Source organism: Epinephelus moara, chromosome 11 (assembly GCF_006386435.1).
Source record: "Epinephelus moara isolate mb chromosome 11, YSFRI_EMoa_1.0, whole genome shotgun sequence".
Classification (NCBI taxonomy): Eukaryota; Metazoa; Chordata; class Actinopteri; order Perciformes; family Serranidae; genus Epinephelus; species Epinephelus moara.
This window is the reverse complement of record NC_065516.1, coordinates 23,012,298-23,029,180: the sequence shown is the minus strand read 5'-3', so window position 1 is coordinate 23,029,180 and position 16,883 is coordinate 23,012,298. Positions and strand designations below refer to the sequence as shown.

General features: G+C 42.1%; 1 protein-coding gene across 1 annotated transcript in view; it reads right to left on the bottom strand.

The window, feature by feature from the left end:
• Positions 1-16,678, bottom strand: part of rttn (rotatin) — a 37,940-nt gene extending 21,262 nt beyond the window's left edge. The window contains exons 1-24 of the mRNA XM_050057183.1: positions 16,520-16,678; positions 16,010-16,197; positions 14,433-14,622; positions 14,158-14,256; positions 13,921-14,011; positions 13,505-13,619; positions 10,945-11,095; positions 10,433-10,601; positions 9,612-9,802; positions 9,272-9,387; positions 8,188-8,355; positions 7,861-8,073; positions 7,549-7,661; positions 7,330-7,456; positions 6,873-6,998; positions 6,352-6,468; positions 5,667-5,806; positions 4,837-5,008; positions 4,642-4,741; positions 3,919-4,004; positions 3,171-3,288; positions 1,642-1,738; positions 1,474-1,539; positions 1,182-1,373 (exon numbers count right to left, since the gene is read on the bottom strand). Of these exons, the coding sequence (XP_049913140.1) occupies positions 1,182-1,373; positions 1,474-1,539; positions 1,642-1,738; positions 3,171-3,288; positions 3,919-4,004; positions 4,642-4,741; positions 4,837-5,008; positions 5,667-5,806; positions 6,352-6,468; positions 6,873-6,998; positions 7,330-7,456; positions 7,549-7,661; positions 7,861-8,073; positions 8,188-8,355; positions 9,272-9,387; positions 9,612-9,802; positions 10,433-10,601; positions 10,945-11,095; positions 13,505-13,619; positions 13,921-14,011; positions 14,158-14,256; positions 14,433-14,622; positions 16,010-16,197; positions 16,520-16,550 (3,176 nt within the window). The 5' untranslated portion in view covers positions 16,551-16,678. The remainder of the gene's footprint in view (positions 1-1,181; positions 1,374-1,473; positions 1,540-1,641; positions 1,739-3,170; positions 3,289-3,918; positions 4,005-4,641; positions 4,742-4,836; positions 5,009-5,666; positions 5,807-6,351; positions 6,469-6,872; positions 6,999-7,329; positions 7,457-7,548; positions 7,662-7,860; positions 8,074-8,187; positions 8,356-9,271; positions 9,388-9,611; positions 9,803-10,432; positions 10,602-10,944; positions 11,096-13,504; positions 13,620-13,920; positions 14,012-14,157; positions 14,257-14,432; positions 14,623-16,009; positions 16,198-16,519) is intronic.
• Positions 16,679-16,883: the final 205 nt, after the last annotated feature.

Sequence of the window (16,883 nt, the reverse complement as noted above, 5' to 3'; positions counted from 1 at the left end):
CGCAATCAAGCTGGTTAAAACTGTTGGAGAGACATTCTCATCTTTTTGAATTAGGTCAAATTAGAAGTAAATGAAGACAGATGAAACACAAGATGCCGAGCGTCTAAAACTAATTCTTGATGACAATTCTCCAAGAGAGAGAAAGTTATGTGAGAGTGATGTGTGGCAGTCCCTTTCTCTGATTAAAATATCCTGCTTTGAATTGTTGTCTTCAGTTTTTCCAACATATATTTAACCCATTTCCGTCCCCAGTAAAAGACAACTCTCTCGATACAGAACAATGTATCCCCTATAATTGTGCAGGGATAGTGGACTGCCAGGGAACTGGACCCCTGCTGGGGGTAAAAAAAAAAAAAGTCCAATAAAAAAATATCCATTCATTCGCAAATCAATGGTTTGCGTTTGTGAGGGCCTTTGTGTGGTGCTGTTCTGAAATGTAATTAATGTGCACTTGTGTCAGTTCAGCTCAATGTGAGTGTCTTTACTGTGTTTTGGTGTCATTTACGGACTCCTCTGTGCAGCTCACCAAGGTTGAAGCTTTCTCCCCTCTTCACACACAGAGTGGAGCAGAGGAGAGGAAAGACAGCTAAAGTGAACATATGGACCACCCAAACATCTATAAATCAAGCTAAAATATCTGTGTTTTTTTTAATGCAGGGCCCAAACTGAATCTGGCAACAGTGGCGATGATGCTAGCAGCTCTGCTCCTAGTGGGAGGGAAGCTTGTCCTGGACAGAGCACTAGTAGCTCTCCTGCTGATACAACTGCACCCCCGACACGCTCAGAAAGACAAGTTTTGACCCATCTTGGCTGTTAGAGAGGAAAAACTCCTCCTGGCTGTAGGAGACCGAAATCAGTGAGGTAAGGCGTAAAATATAAGTGAATAAAAATGTGTAAATGTATAAATGTTCTTATTGTTACGCCATGTTTCATGTGTGTTAGTGGAGTCAACTTAATTGATAATAATAATATCTTGATGAAACCTTTGAATTACCTCCCACACATGGCCCATCAGCCACCCCACAACAGTCAACCTAAGGGAAACACTGCAGAAACAATAGTCAAGCTTGGTCTCCAACCTTTTTCTACCATATTCTTTCCACAAGAACAAATCATAATAATCTGAGACCACGCTAACACCGTACTGCATGAATAAGAGTACGAAACATTAAGGCTCTTACTCAGCATCATCAGTAGAGACGCCATGCAGCTCTTGAAGGAGGCCGTCCATCCCAGAGTGCCAAGCAGTGTTCCAGGCCACCTGCAGGGCTTGGCGGGCGGGTGCTAAGGTCAGCAGGTCAGAGGAAGGGGGCAGGACGCAGCAGTATGGGCTGACAGCGTGATGAGTCGCTGCCTGAAATGGGATGTTGTACCTGGGAGAAAATTTGGGAGAAGAGAAAACTGTTTTTATATTGCTTGTGAAGTGCTGTTGATGAAAAGAAGAGACCTTGGCAGCTTTACAGCTCAGTTTACCTGCGGATTACTGACAGTGGCAGGGAGAACGGCGTGAGGGTCACATCGGGGTTGGAGTTGTCCGACCTAATATGACACAAAAAAATCAAGGAGTACACCAAAATGTTGAATGAATGCATATTGATTTTAAAGGCATGGAAAACCCATGGAGAGGAAAGATAAACTCACCATATTTCAATGCTGGCAATCTCATCAAACAGCAGTAAACTCATCAGGACAGCTACCTCACTGCCATTGCCTTTGTTCTCCTTCAATATCAAGGATGCTATAATGAAGACACAATACAGTTTACGTAACACCCTAATATTTATCACTAAATCTCATGGATAAACAACAGTTAGAAGTTTGGAAACCTGGTTTTGTTATGACATTATAATAACTGGAAGTTGGCCTCTGAGCTCTTAATGCAACAAGTGAGTGCTTTAACCTTTTCCACTCCACTAGGACGACAGTGTCCTCCGCCGACATTACTGTCGTTTAGAGGGCGGCTGAGTTTCAAAGCTAGAGTTAGATATTGGTATCATGTAAAACAAAAAGACCTAGAGAATCCATTGGTACCAACTGTGTCACACCAGCTTGTCCCTTGACCTCTGAGCTCAAGATATCTGAATGAAAATGGGTTCTATGGGTACCCACGAGTCTCCCTTTCACAGACGTGTCCATTTCATGTCAGTCCCATACAGTCCTGGGCAAAAACCATGTGTTTTGGAATTGCATAAAATGGGTATGACTACAGAGGTGAGACTTGAAACGTGACCTCTAGGATAATCACAGCCTCATGAAACTTTATAGCCACAAACTAGAGACTTCAGGCATTCAGAGGATGTATGGCTGTCACAGGTGTATTGACAATCAGGAGGTTTCTCTGCAGTTCCTGGAACAGAAGTGTGTGCCATCAAGGTGCTAAAAATGACAGCATGGTTTCTGTGGTGTTCCTCAAGATGTTGGTGTCCTAATGTAATATTTTGGAGGGATTTTTGACCATTTTTTTTATCAATCTTTAGTGTTAAAAATTCTAAAATTTAGCTCCAAATCTGTGTAACAAATGGTATAAACCCAAACATTGCTGTAACAACATCATTGAGCATGGGAACTGCCACCGTATACTTCCATTCTTCATGTTCTAAGACCTTATACACCCTAAACTTCAAATGTCAAAAGGCACATAACCAAAGCACAATGTTTATTACATATTTATGACTAGGAAAACTTGACACAGTGCTAAGCTGCATCTCAAATGAATCTTCAGTCTCCCAGCTTTCATATGATGTACACCACTATTATGGGGCATGCACTGTTGACATGCTATCTACCGCTTAAAATTCCCTCCTCCCCCAGAAAAACACAATGTTCTGTATACAAATGTAAAAAACTGTCACATATTTTTGCATAAACCCTCTTTTTTAGTCTAAAACAGCCTACGAATATGCAGGTACTCACAATCAAGATGTTAGGATTTAAATGAATGCCTCCTAATTCAAAATAAGTGACTGATAATTTAGCTACGAATTATGCTGAGATGAGCTCCATGGCAACAAGTTGCATCACACTATGCCACTTACTGCAGTGTGACAACATGGTTAAAAGCTATGCATCAATGGATGACTTGTCATCGTTTTTTTTTTTTAGAATGTGCCCCCGAGCTACACAACACGCCGTGTAGAGCTGTTACTTAATGAGTTGTCTTGTGAATGTACCCCTGAGCAGTGTGAGGAGCAGGAGGTTGCGATGTGCCAGACTGTGCCTCAGAGATGGATCAGCATACACCAGCTTCCTCAGGATACATACACAAGGCTCCAGCAGGCAATCTAAGCTCTGGGGAGGACAGCAACATACGCATGCAGTGTTTAATTGCAGGGAAAACACAAACAAACACACATATTCTCTTTCTGTCTCCTCCTGCTCTGTGTCTCTCCCATACAAATGCACAGGGTCTCTTTACTGTCTCTTTACATAAGCTGAACCCAAATTCTGTGATTGCGCAGGTTGCAGGCCGTGGAGGGTTGGGACGAATACAACCTGCAGGCATCCCTGTTATACACACTTGTTAGCCGAGACAAGTCATTCTCTGTGGCCCTGTCCCTTCACCTCCGTGTAGCCGGACATGCTGGACGATTACCCCTGTTAGCGGCTTCTGATTCAAGGCCTAGAAATGATCAGCAGACTGCAGTAACTAGAGGGCAAACATCACTGCTGACCAGGGCCTGTCTGACACTATTAATACAGGCCATTTCATCCTTCTATCATGCACGCCTCGCTGGGTCTCCTCCACATCCGCTGGCAACTCATGTACTCACATGAGAACACATAAACGAGGACATGTACACAAATGGGAGCGCATGGAACGGCATTTATGAGATTCAGGGTTTTGTTTAATTTGGCTTCAACAGCAATTCGTTCGGTACACATCCATTTATCACTTTGCCAAAGCAGGTTTGTTTTTACCTTGTTGCCGTTTACACTCCCCATAATGAAAGAAATGACTTTGTCTGCTATTCCAAGATTCTTCAGCACTGGGTGCATTGTTGTGTCTGCGGGGAAGTAAGAGAACAATTCAATGTACCGACGATAAACATTTGCATAATCATAAACTATTTGCTTTTCCCGCTTGTCTAAAACATATGGTAGTGGGAGGGCACACACTCGGCTGTACTCATTGCAAATTGTAGTTTTCACAAGGAAAGAGCTCTCACGTATCACACAAACTTTTAAAGTTGTTTTTTCTATTTTGTCAAGTCCATAAAATTGCGTCTAGAATCCTGTTCAGGCCTTTAAAACCTCTTTTTATGTGGTTGAGAATTCAGGCACTATACTTCACTATGGAATATCAATCTCAATATCATATCAGCTGTTAGGAGGATGTGAATTGTTAGCGACTACATCCTGCTTGTACACTCTGCAGTGATACCATCCCATTTGCAAGGTTGCAAGTACTTGTGGGGTACAGAATTGGCCCGAAGTATAACAAGTCAGTGTTTTTTCCATTAAAATATGCCTCTACATGAGCACTCTGATGTGAGAGGATCCAGCTATTACAGAGAAATGCACAGAGGTAGACTCTAAGGGTGGTTTAAAGGTATTATCCTGCCAGAGCCAAGATTCAGCGTGGAAATGTACTAAAATAATATAGCAGATGAGTTTATAAGATATACTGTAGATTTAAGTTACCTTGTAGCACTACAGACAGCTGCTCTGCGGCCGATCTTCTCAGGGAGATATCGACGGTGTCTGAGTTCAGGATACAAAACAGCTTCTCCACCGACTCCACCTAGCCACCATTAATCACATTAAGAGGGCACTTAAATCTTCCTGTGAAGACGTGTGTCTAAGTGTGCTGTTCCTTCTGTGCGTGTTCATTTGTACCTTGAGGACAGACTTGCTGCTGGTGTCCAGTGTGATGTCTAAAGGGTGTCTGAGGCAGAAGAGATTGGGAAGCGAGGAGATCACTGGTTGATCCAGGTCTGGTCTGGCTGTGTTAGCATCATCATCGCCAGTTAAGTGGGGCAGGATTTGTTGCACTGCTGCTATTCTCACACTGTCAATGATGAGAAGAATTTATGTAAAACTTGGGAGTTAAATCATTTAAAATCACACTGTTTTAAACACAAATTAAAAACAACATAAAACAGGTCTATTCAAAGCAAGGCACACCTTCTGTCTGCGATAAAATACAGGGTTGAAAATGTTTGGTTTTGTTTTTTTTTCCCCCAACACAGCATCCAAATGGTGATTAGTTGTTAAAAAAAATGGCTGGCAGGGCAGACAGATCTATTAGCTGTTGCCAGAATTTACCAGGGCTCGTCTCCTGCCCAGTGCCTGGTGTTAATTTCTATCTCTATCAATATTCATAGGCTGGGACTGGATAGCTGTTTTACACAGGCCTCACAGAGCACTCGGATGACTTGATGAGAACATCAGCTGACAGCGACAGACAGTGGTAATATGTCCATCACATTACACGTTGTAAGGCAGAATATTTAGACTCTCAGGAGTTTGTCTGGTTCAGAAAAAAAAAAACCCCAAGACCCAACATCAAACTAATCAAACAGCAGCACACACAAAGACACAGAAGAAACATGACAAACACACATCTCTGATATGCACACACATCCAGGCGGGCACATAACACCCAAACAAACAGAGTGACACAAATACAAACATTGACAAAAGAAAGACACAGAGACCAAACTCACGTGGGTTGTTTGGTGAAAAGGAGTCGGAGCGCCGCTTTCAGCTTGGCTGTGCTTGGAAACACGTTCTCTCTCGCCGTGTCCGACATGTCACTTACCAGCAGGACACAGTTTCCAAGTGACTCTTCAGTGCCGGCGTAACCCTGCAACACACACGCACACAATTCTCAGACTGCCTTGGCAGACAATGGAGCAGACAATGGGGAATTCCAGCTAAGCAGCACAACAGTAAATAAAATATGCATCGCTTTGATTATGGGTGGTTTCATTTCGTCTCTTGTTGACATGGAGGGGCCCATCTCTGAATGGCCTCCTTGAATTAAATCACACTTGACAGCCTAGTCAAAACCTCATGTATATTCATGAAGAATTTCCAGGCTTTCTGTTGCCTGAAACTGAACAATTAATAAAAGCTTGTTTCCCCCCCAAAAAAGGAAACAATATAACACAGAATATGTAAATGAGCAAATAACTAAATTTCCCTCACTGGCAGCTCAATGTGAAGTCTTTGTGGTCCAAGAGCGCTAAAATCTAACTTTTGATCATAGTTGTTTTTGATTGTGAAGAACATACAGTACAGCACTCCCCCCCTCGCTCCATGAATGTGATGTGTGAGCTTCCAAACATGATGCCGCTTTATGAGCGTCGCAGCACAAATAGAACACAGCCTCTGTAGAGAGCACAACACCTGTAATATGGGCATGACCGGGTAAAGTGCCTCATTGAATCTGTCCCAGGTTGACGCTGTCATCATCAATCGTCCTTTGAGCAGGAATAGCAGGATATCCTTGGCAGCAATGTTCACCTATAGATCACAGGTAAACTGCTGAATTCACAAAGGCGCTGCTGACAAAATATTTCCGTGCCAGTACTGTAAGTGACACATTTTTAAACACTGGAATTACATTACATCAATGAACATGACCTCTTAAAAAAGAACACAGAAATCCCTGTACTTTAGACACCTTAGAGAAATAGTTAAAATGACCTCGCTCCAAAGGTGTAAGAAATACTTTACTGTTCCCCAGGGTGAAATTAGGATATGCTACAGTCGCTTATATATAAAAGCATAGAGACTCATGAGAAAATAGAAAATAAGAGCTATTTAAATATTAAAAAATAACTGCATTATGGTACAATTTATAACACAATAAACAATTAAAATGGATCCTATAAAAATACAGGACGTATACACATGCCTCTGCCTACCTTCTCTGAAGAATCCTGAAGTCCAAAAGCACTTATTTCATAGAGCACCCTGTGGTGGATAAGAAAGTTGACTGCACCGCAGGCTGCTGCTTCCTGTCGTGACACATTCTGGATGCCAAGGCAGCCCTGGAGGTGTATGTAATCACACCAAAGCACATCATAAATTATCGCTATCCCCCCACTCGCATACAGGAGTTACCAATTCACTTTAAATGTAGCCATGTACTCTAGACGACGGTTAGTAAAATGAAAAGGAAGTCTGATTTCAAATGTCAAGTGGGTTCTTTATAGCACGGCGTCAAAGATCTGTCATTCATCCCTCTCCGTCCTACTTATTTACATATGGATGCCGCACCAAACAGACCCACATTATGGCTTTAGGAGCCATAATTTTAGCCATGAACCCGCGTAGTCTCATTTAAACACTGACTGTCTGTATTGGATGGCTTGCTCTGACCTTGACCAGGTTTAAAGTGCTTTCGTATGTTTCCGTCTTGACAGGTGGTAAGGGATGGGACAGCAGCTTGAGGAGAAGTTTCTGGCTCTCTGTCTGGAGGAGGGGGCTGGGCTGGTCAAACTTCCACCTGGTGATGGACAACCAAAGATTTTAGCATAAAAATATCAAATATATAAATGCAGCAGAACAAGTGACTGACTTGAAAGATTTGTAACATACAGGTAGGAGCAGATGTGCACACATTCCTTGATGATTGGTAAGTGCTGGTGAAATGGAAGGCCGTCTATGGCTTGCTCTGCCAGCTCCAGTAACTCCAACCAATTCTTTTCTCCCTTGATGCAGAAAAAAAACAGTGAAGTGAACACAAAAATGAAGACATGAGTGACAGATATTGCTGTAACCTGAGGGGCCACAGCTAGTTACAGTTCTGTCAGAGTGGTTTTAAATTAAAAAACTGTAGGTTATATGTATGTAAAAGATGGCTGTAGAGTTACTTGTATTGACTGTAATTATATGACATGCAGCTCATACCTCAGCTTGCACTTCCTTGAGGAAGTTGCAAGTAGACTCCATCCAGAGGGCGGCTCGTGTCACCCTCCTGTAGAGGTCGTGGCTGTCTGAGTTCACCTGCTCCAAGTAGGCCACTGCTGTTTCTTGCATGCTGGGTAATAAACTTCCAAACGAAGTGTCCAAGCACAGGTGGAAAATAGCTGTTGCTGTGTTTTCTGGGAGATTGTCACTAGCCTGTGTGAGGTTAAGAAACTTTATTTTCTTCTGTTCTTTGGAGTTCAAGTGAAATAATCACAGAAAACCATGAGGAAAGTTTTGTGATTTGGTCACTGGAGCACAAACACACACCTTTTCAGGAGGGAGGATAGTCTGTAGGAGTTTAACGGTGAATATAGCAGTGCCAGTGTAGGCCATTCTGTGATGAAGCTGACAGCTGTGGGGAATGTCTGCTGGAAAGCTCTGATGGTAGCTCAGGATGTCCCCCAACAGTTCCATGCAGCCTCGCAGCTTTTCCTTCTAAAAAAAAACACACACAGACAGAAATGTAGACAAAAGCAAACATGCCGCACAAACACAGCGACACACACGTGCGTGCACTCGCGTCACGTGCATGTTCGCAGACACAGACACACACCGACGCTCTGTGTGGCTTGGCTGGGGGCCAGGAGAAAAATTGCTCGTTCCAGGGGTTAGGAATTGAATGTAATCAGATTTCAGGGTTATTTTGGGACGAGATACAGATCCACCCTATCTCAGTATGAATAAATTGGAACAATCTATTCTCAGCCACTTTGTTCTAGGGGAGGAGAAACTGAACAATAGAAGAATTGAACCAGCAGGGGGCAGTAGATGCCCTGTGCATTGCTGTAGCTGGCATGAACAGTTCGGCCCATTCCCATAGGAAAAACCTAGAGGTCTGGCACACAAAAGCTGCTCTCCACATAAAGATGACAAAACAGTTCTCAGGCTGCACAGCTCAGGGCATGTATTAAACAGCAGAGGGCCAGAGGGGCCTGGGCTTGACAAGTGTATAAGTCCCTCTGCATAGGAACATACTCTTTAAACAGTCAGGGAGGATAACAAATGACTCTGCATGGTAAGAAAAAACACACCATTTCATTGTATAGACTTTATACAAATAGCAAATAGAGACATTTACAGACCCAACAATGCTGTACTTGGATAAACCCAGGGGTACACACAGGAGGTGTGCATGTATGTGTGAGAAGCTCTTTGTAACCAGCGGTAAGCCTTTGTAACCGTATATAATTCATTCAGCTCAATCACATGCCTACAGTTCTCCTTGACAGCCGAGCACCGTATGCCTGTGTGTCTGTGGCAAATTGTCTGGTGGCCAACCCAGTTCCCCCTTTCAGTGAAGTGTATCCATTCATCTACATAAGAGGCTGTCATGAGTTGTGTTTTGACTTGCCAGCTCCATCCCCACCAGGCTGCGATCGTCCCAGACCAGCTCACAAACACTGTCCTCGAGCAGGGGGACGGTATCGCACAGCAGCTCCAGAACACGGTGGAACACATGCAAACCCTCTGAGAAAGAAGAGAGGAGAGAAACTGAGCAAGAGCAGGGGAGATTTTTTTTTTTGACAGGATCAAAATAATGATAGAATATAGTCAATGTAGGGGAACAGGTGAGGGGATATGTGCAGTATCTGATCTTTACTCGAGCAAAAAGAACAGATTGTGCCAACTGATTTATATAATTTACAAAATCTTTTCCCCCCCTTTACATAAAAGATTGCAACGACTCCTACCTGTTTTAAGCAGAGGTATGGCATGCTCCATGGTGGCCACTGTGAACTGAGCCAAAGTGAGCTGCTGTAACTGCAGCTCCAGGACATCTTCTACACCCAGGTCAGGAAGCTCCAAGTGGGCCACATCTGCGGGTGACTGGGGCGTCTGCCCAGGGGCCTGGACTGCTGCTCCACCTCTGTGCGAGCTGCCACTGGATGAATCAGAGACAAGCAGAGGAAGACCACTGTAAATTCATGATCCGAATTCAGACCACTCAAATACAAGGAGTGACGTATGAGCTGTATAGGGATGGATCTTAAAAACTGCCATCACGGGAATCAGAACTGATTTTTAAACACTGTAGACCGGCCGCTAGAGGGCTCCTGGTGTTTTTTTATTTCTAAAAAAGAATAATAAAATCCTCCACAGTCTTTCACACATTGTTTTATCTTTGTGTGCGGGTTGCTGGTGTCACTGGCAATTTTGTCATTATCAAAGCCACAAAAAATCCCACTGTGCACAAATTCCTAAAAAGTATAAGGCTCTCTTGTTAAGTGTGAGGTCTGATGAACAGAATTGACAACACTGCTGAATCGTATCAAAAAGTTATTTCTACAAGCAAGGGAGGCAGACGAACATAATACCACTTGTGCCTCAGAAGTGTGACAGAAGCCAGACTGAATGAATCTCTGCTCTCACTGCCAACATGATGACTCAAAACATGCAAAGAAAAAATACCTTAGACAGCGAGAACAGCAAGAAGCAATGTACCAGAAGTAGTGCAGCGTCTTCTATAATCTCCTTCAGACTTTGTTGAAAATGCACAGCTACACATACATACCTGGTGGAAGCTGCATCTCCATCTTGGCCGTCTCCTCTGGCTCTCTGGCCTCTGCGTCCCACCACAGAGGGCCGAGGGGAGCACTCAGCCCCTGGAGATGAGGCCTGGGAACGCTGGGTCCCCCGCACCTCTTGGGAGTGGGAGAAAGACGAGTTCTGGGACACTGGATCTACACAGCCGCAAAAAAGAAAAAAGAGGAAATCCTTGCACATTTGATTAAGCCAAGAAAATATTATAGTGGTGGTGTTTACAAACTCCTTATTGTAAGAAATTAATCAGCAGGATTAGATAGTTATAGCTGTTACATCTACTTTAATTAAATGTAAAACAGTGTAGGTCTTGTGTGGTGTGCTTTAGAAATTGGTCATTTGAAGTATAGGATTTAAAATCGAGCGCCACATTGCAACCAAATACATAATTTTGTTAAAAATGTACTTTAGTAAAAGCAAACGTGTAAACTAACCAGATAAGCATCCAAAAATTCACGAGCTGCAATTCATAAGGCATGCTACCTTGCTTTGTAGAGTAGAAGCTTGGATCTTGATGAAAGCGGAGTCTTCTCCTTAGGCCCACACAAAGCTGCCGCAGGCACGAGAGAGCCTGCAAGTGGAGGTAGCTTGCCTCACCTTTACCCGAACCCAGCCTCAACAGGGAGAGGAGGTTCTGGAAACACAAGGGGACATCAGAATAGTTTTATTACTATGAAGGTGAGTTATGGAGAGGTTTTCTGATTACATCTTTAACAACCAGTAACATCCAATGCGGATATTTGATTGTGGCTCTGTTTACAAACACAAAAACCAGAGCCTGAGCCGAGGCAAACAATGCACAACAACAGGGGGCCTAAATTAGGACAGTGATAGAAAAGTTGTAATAAAGTTCGCCAAATAAAAAGGGCAAGCTCAATTGAATTATTGAAGCAACAATTTGTTCCAAGTTCAGATTCCCTGCCCTCTGCAGCTAATGATGTCATGTCTCTAAATCCAAGTCTTTTAATTTAGCTTAATAGCTCTAGTAACTCAAAGGAGGGCCAAGTAAAGCCACAAGAAGAAGAGCACTTTCCCCATAATGATTTCTTTTGGATGATGAGACTGCTGGGTGACAGTATGCTAATACTGCCTTGAGACCGATGTAACATAATGCACCACTTTATTAACAAAATAGTAATGCTCACAGTGGCTCATTGGGGCAAAATGATGTCTCCTCCAACACTCCGTCTATGCCAATGAAATGAAGAGCTCTCATAACAGATGCACTTTGTTGCTGACATGATACGGGCGGATACATAAAAATGTGCAGGCCATTTTTTTACAGAGATGGGAAGAGAGAGCATATCTCTTGAATATAAAAAAAGATGGAGTTCACTGTAGATTTACATCAGTCGGCCCCATATGAATTCAGCTACAGTACAAACTAACTTGACACAAGCACATCGACTTTTTTATTTGCAACACAGGACAGTTTAGATTCCTCCATAGCCAACAGTGCCTGCAGACAACTTGGACCACATTTACAGAATCTCTGCTATCCAAGGAGGCCAGTAGAGGAAAGAGGCAACACATTTTATCAAGGACTTTCAAACCCTTCAAGAGGTACATCATGACCAAGCTATATCCTCACAGCAATCTAGTGCCTGCTCAAGCAAAGTAAGCCTCCAGGGGCCTCCACAACCTCCTCCAAGATCAGGGACACAGAATTATAAATTGGTGTTTTGTTCAAGGACGCCATTTGACAGGTTATTATTTTGACAGTAGCTTGAGTGACCATCCCACAAATTCCATTATGGGATGGTCGCGCCAGCCACTCAAAATAACACACGTTGTTTTGATGTGAATAAACAACAATACTAAACATGAAGAACAGCTGATCCCAGAACCAGCAGAAAATAAACAAACGCTTGAATACTTTTAGTAACATCTTGAATTTTGTCTCCATGGAGACGCATGTTAAATCAAGCATTGAGAAATTTTAGGGTCAGAGACAAGCCACCATTTTTAGTCAAACCAGTAAAGGCTTATGTCTTCCATAAGCACTGAGAGTGACAAAAAATTCATACATCATGTTAAGTTAAAATGATGGGGCTGATGGTCATTCTAATGTCCTGCTCCAGAGTGCTGAAACTATTAAAAACTCAACTTAATGAAAGATTTGTTTTTAATGACATACTTAACTTGAACTCAGTACACCCTTAAATAAGTACTTAACTGCCGGAAAGATGGACTTTTCATAAAACTGGTCTGTCTATGCAGTAGAATTAAGCAAATAACTCTGAAATGGGTGCTACACGACCAAAGAAAACAGAGGATAAGGGCTGCTGCGTTCGCTTTTGCTCAAGAGGTAGATAACCTACAACTACAAAGAATGTACAGCACTGCTCCAGATCAATAAACGCTCCAGCTGGTGGGTGACATAACCGGTGTGGCAGTTTTGACCCAGGAAACACTACGACAGCCAGGTGTTAACAAACAAAACAAACAAGAGCTAAAATATGTTTCTGGAAGCATTTTAGGCGAGTCATAAGCAAAACTGTAACAGAATCTTGGTTTATATTTGATGAGCACTGCTAAGTTTTACCATTTGATCTCAGTTGAGTCAACATTTGAGAGAGGGGAGGATCCGCATTTATGCTCTTTATATCCTGGGTGGCGGGCATATGAAATTGCAGAAGTACAACCCATTCAATCAACAACCCTAGAGCGCGGATTTGAGCTGAGAGATGAGCAGAGAGATCTGGGCACTGGTATTTACACATACTACCCACAGTTAAAGTACAAAGCTGGCTGCTTATCAGCAATTCATCCCTTTAATGTTGACACTGAAACATGCAGAAGAAACCGATTGGTTCTAAAAAATAATACAAAATGGCGGACATTCTAACATTACTGTTACAGTGTGAGCCCAAACCTACGACCGTAAATAATGGGAACTGCAACCACTTACTCACACTCTGTGTTTGTGGTATAATTTTAGGTTTGATCTTTCCGCTCATATTTTTAAAATATTTCAGTATAGCTATGCATAAACATATGCACATTAACAATACTACTGTTGCTGATAGAACATTTATGATACCTTTATAATACTGGGCCTTTGCAGGAAGATCTCAGCAGGAAAATCTTGCATAATGACATCACACAGAAGTTCACATGTGGTCCGCACCAAGTTGGGGTTGCTGCTCCTTAGAGAACTGTTTCAAAAGAATTAAAGAAGATACGTTTACTTACCATTTAATATTCAGTAATTTAACATCACTGCATGCTACTGAAGTTGAAAAAACACTGTGAAAAGAAAACAACTAAATTAAATCTATCATGCATCTTTTTCAAGCTCAAAAACTGTCAAGATCCAAAAGCTGGCACAGACTGCTTCTTCGTCTGGTTATCTTGTTCTCTGATAAATTGTTTTCTGTGTTGAATCATCATTTTGTTAATTAGCGATGCATTTAGCTGGGCATAAATTATTTGTAAGATACATGTTTTGTCTCTCACCTCTCATTGGATGAAAGTATGTGTCTGTCTGTGTTTGTCAAAGTCAGCCATGGAAACACAGAAAACTTGAGGCATCTCACAGACTCGTGCACTGCACAACACAGAGGGATAACAAATGTCAAATGAATCATTTATTAAAAAAATGTACTGTGTGCATTGGACAAAAGTATGAGTGAAATTCAAGATGAAACCCAGCACACTAAGAGATCAATGGGTGAGTATTTAAAGTACCAGTACCTGCTATTTTCTGAGGTGGTACATCTGTGTGGCTTGGTATGCTTTTGTGGAAAAAGCCCATTTTAGGAAATTGCTCTTCAGGTGGAACAACTGCAGGTGCTGAAGCAGAGACACAAGATTTAACAAAATGTTTGTTCATATACTGCTACTATTTCATAACAATGCACACCGCCCTCTCTCACCTCTCTCTGACTCTTACACGAGATTATAAACATTTAGTACTTTGAGGAAGACAGAATCAAAACAAACATTCATTTGGCTTCAACTTGCAACACCTGTTGGAGCTGTAGTACGCTGTCCATGCGAGTAGACCATTATATGACTAGGGAGTAGCTCAGGTAGCTGGAACAGCTGGTCCAGGGTTCCATCGATGACAGCTCGCAGTCTGGGCTCCACATTAGGAGACAGTTGAGTGAGGAAGTCCACCGCCCCAACGTCTCTCAGCATCTGGGCTGCACTAGGATGCTTTGGAAGACAAAATGCCAAAATACAGAAGCATGAAATGAAAAATTTATGCTTCAGTGTAATGTTTGGTGTAGAAGTGTTAAAGCACTTAGCATGAGTGTTGCTACAAAGTGTCACTGGACAAATCTCACTGCATTTATGCCCCTGCTAATATTTAAAGGTCCAGTGTGTGAGATTTAGCAGGCTTTAGTGGCATCTAGTGGTGGGCACTGCAAACTGCAACCAGCTGACACTTCTCCTGTTTAGAATTCCCTTAGTTTTCATTGTTCAGGAGGTTTTTACCAGGAGCCAAATTATTGTCAGAGGTCTCTTCCTCTCCAAAACAAACAAACCAGGTGATTAAAAAACGGTAAGAACACTGAATAAAGCAGTTTCACATTACAAGTCGGTGTTTTTCCTACGCTGTTCGGCTCATTGCAGATTGGCCACTAGCCCACATCTGCTAATGTGTGCTCCCCATTTTTCTCTGATAACTTAAGAGTTTCAGAGAAAAAAGGAGATTTTTAGCGAGAGCGGAATTATCTGCAGAGGTCTCTTCCTCTCCAAAACAAACGTATCTGAGGTCTCATTAATTTACTTTATATCCATACTAAAAATATGCATATGGATAAAAGCCAAAAATGGCGTGTGCCAAAAAATATCTACAATCAGGCTTCCACCTCACCATCTGCATCGCCAATTTCCTGTCTCCAAAATGTTTGTATGTGTGGGTCAAAGTTTCTCCCATCAAGTCTGTTTTGATAAATCACAACTTTTGCATGGGAAGTACGAAATGTGTATAAATGAGACCCCAGGTGATTTAAACCCACTGAATAAATCAGCTTCATGTAAAAAAAAAAATCTGTGTTTTCCCGACACTGCTCGGCACTACAGTGGCTGACATGAAAATGCGAATTGCCCTATCTAGAGCCAGCGTTTGGTTTGTCTGTTCTTGGCTACTGTAGGAACATGGGGGTGCAATATGGCTATCTCTGTGGATAAGGACCCACTCCCTATGTTGATATAAACAGCTCATTCTAAGGTAACAAAAACACTACTAGTCTCATTTTCAGGTGATTATACGATAAAGAAAACACACTTATTATATTCCATTTCAGGCAATGTATCCTCCTTTCTCCTACACACTAGACCTTTAAGTACAATGTATATGTGTGAGGTGCCACAAAAAGGGATCACATTATATATTATTCAAAGGCAAATATTGACACTACTTAAACTGACTGGTTCAGGTATGCTTAGCCATGTTAAAGAAAGGCTGAAGCCAAAGCCAAAATTACATTTAAAGTTTATCAGTAGTTACATATAGACAGTATTCATCTCTCTACCCCTGTCCACCAGAGGACTCACCCAGTATTATTATCTACCATCTGATCAGAAATGTACCTACCTTTGACAAAGTTGAGAGCAACCCAAGAACTTCCTCCTGCATTGGCACCTCAGGGAAATTGAACCATTCAAGCAGATACACAAACAGCATCTTCTCTTGGACGATGTCAGAGACGGAGATCAGTGAATGGTCCAGCTTGCATATGATGCTCTTCAATGCTCGGACTCTTATCTCCGCCAAAGAGTGGCCTGGAGTTTACAGAAAACAACGTATTAAAACGAGTATAGACATTATATATAGACAGAGTTAGCAACGATGCGTTTTTAGCTAGTTAACAGCTAGCTAACTTTGGGTGGACGTTCAGAAAAGTTTTAGACTTAAGTTACGAAGCTAACGTTAGCGTTAACAATAATTACAACTCTTCATACAAAAGTTATAGTTACAGATAAAAGAAGTACACATAGAGAGGGTTTCTATTGTTAGCTAACGTTAGCAAGCAAGACCATCACTTCAGGTAGAGTCAGCCCCCTAAGCTAAGTTTGCTTAGCTAATAAGTTAGCCTAACGTTACCTATTTTCTTTATAAGTTGCGATAACTCCATGTTCAGTATATTGCGTCCCCCTGTGTAAAAACCACGTATAAAAGCTTCATCAATATCCGAGGCTTGTCAGTTATAGTTTACTCTGCGGTTGTTCGCAGGTGTCATGTCAACAACGTCTGTTTTCAACAAACGCGCCAGCGTCAGTCCACTTCCTGTAGAGGACCAGGGTGCGTTCAAGAGGTTCAACTTGTGTAGGACAAACAAAAATCTAAGTATTGAAGTCCGGCTGTGAAGTGAACATAGAGAAGTTTTGTGTTTGGGAAGTATTGAGCATACGACTGGATAAATAAGACTTAGATTATACTGCACGAGAAGTGTGAAAGTTTGTAAACG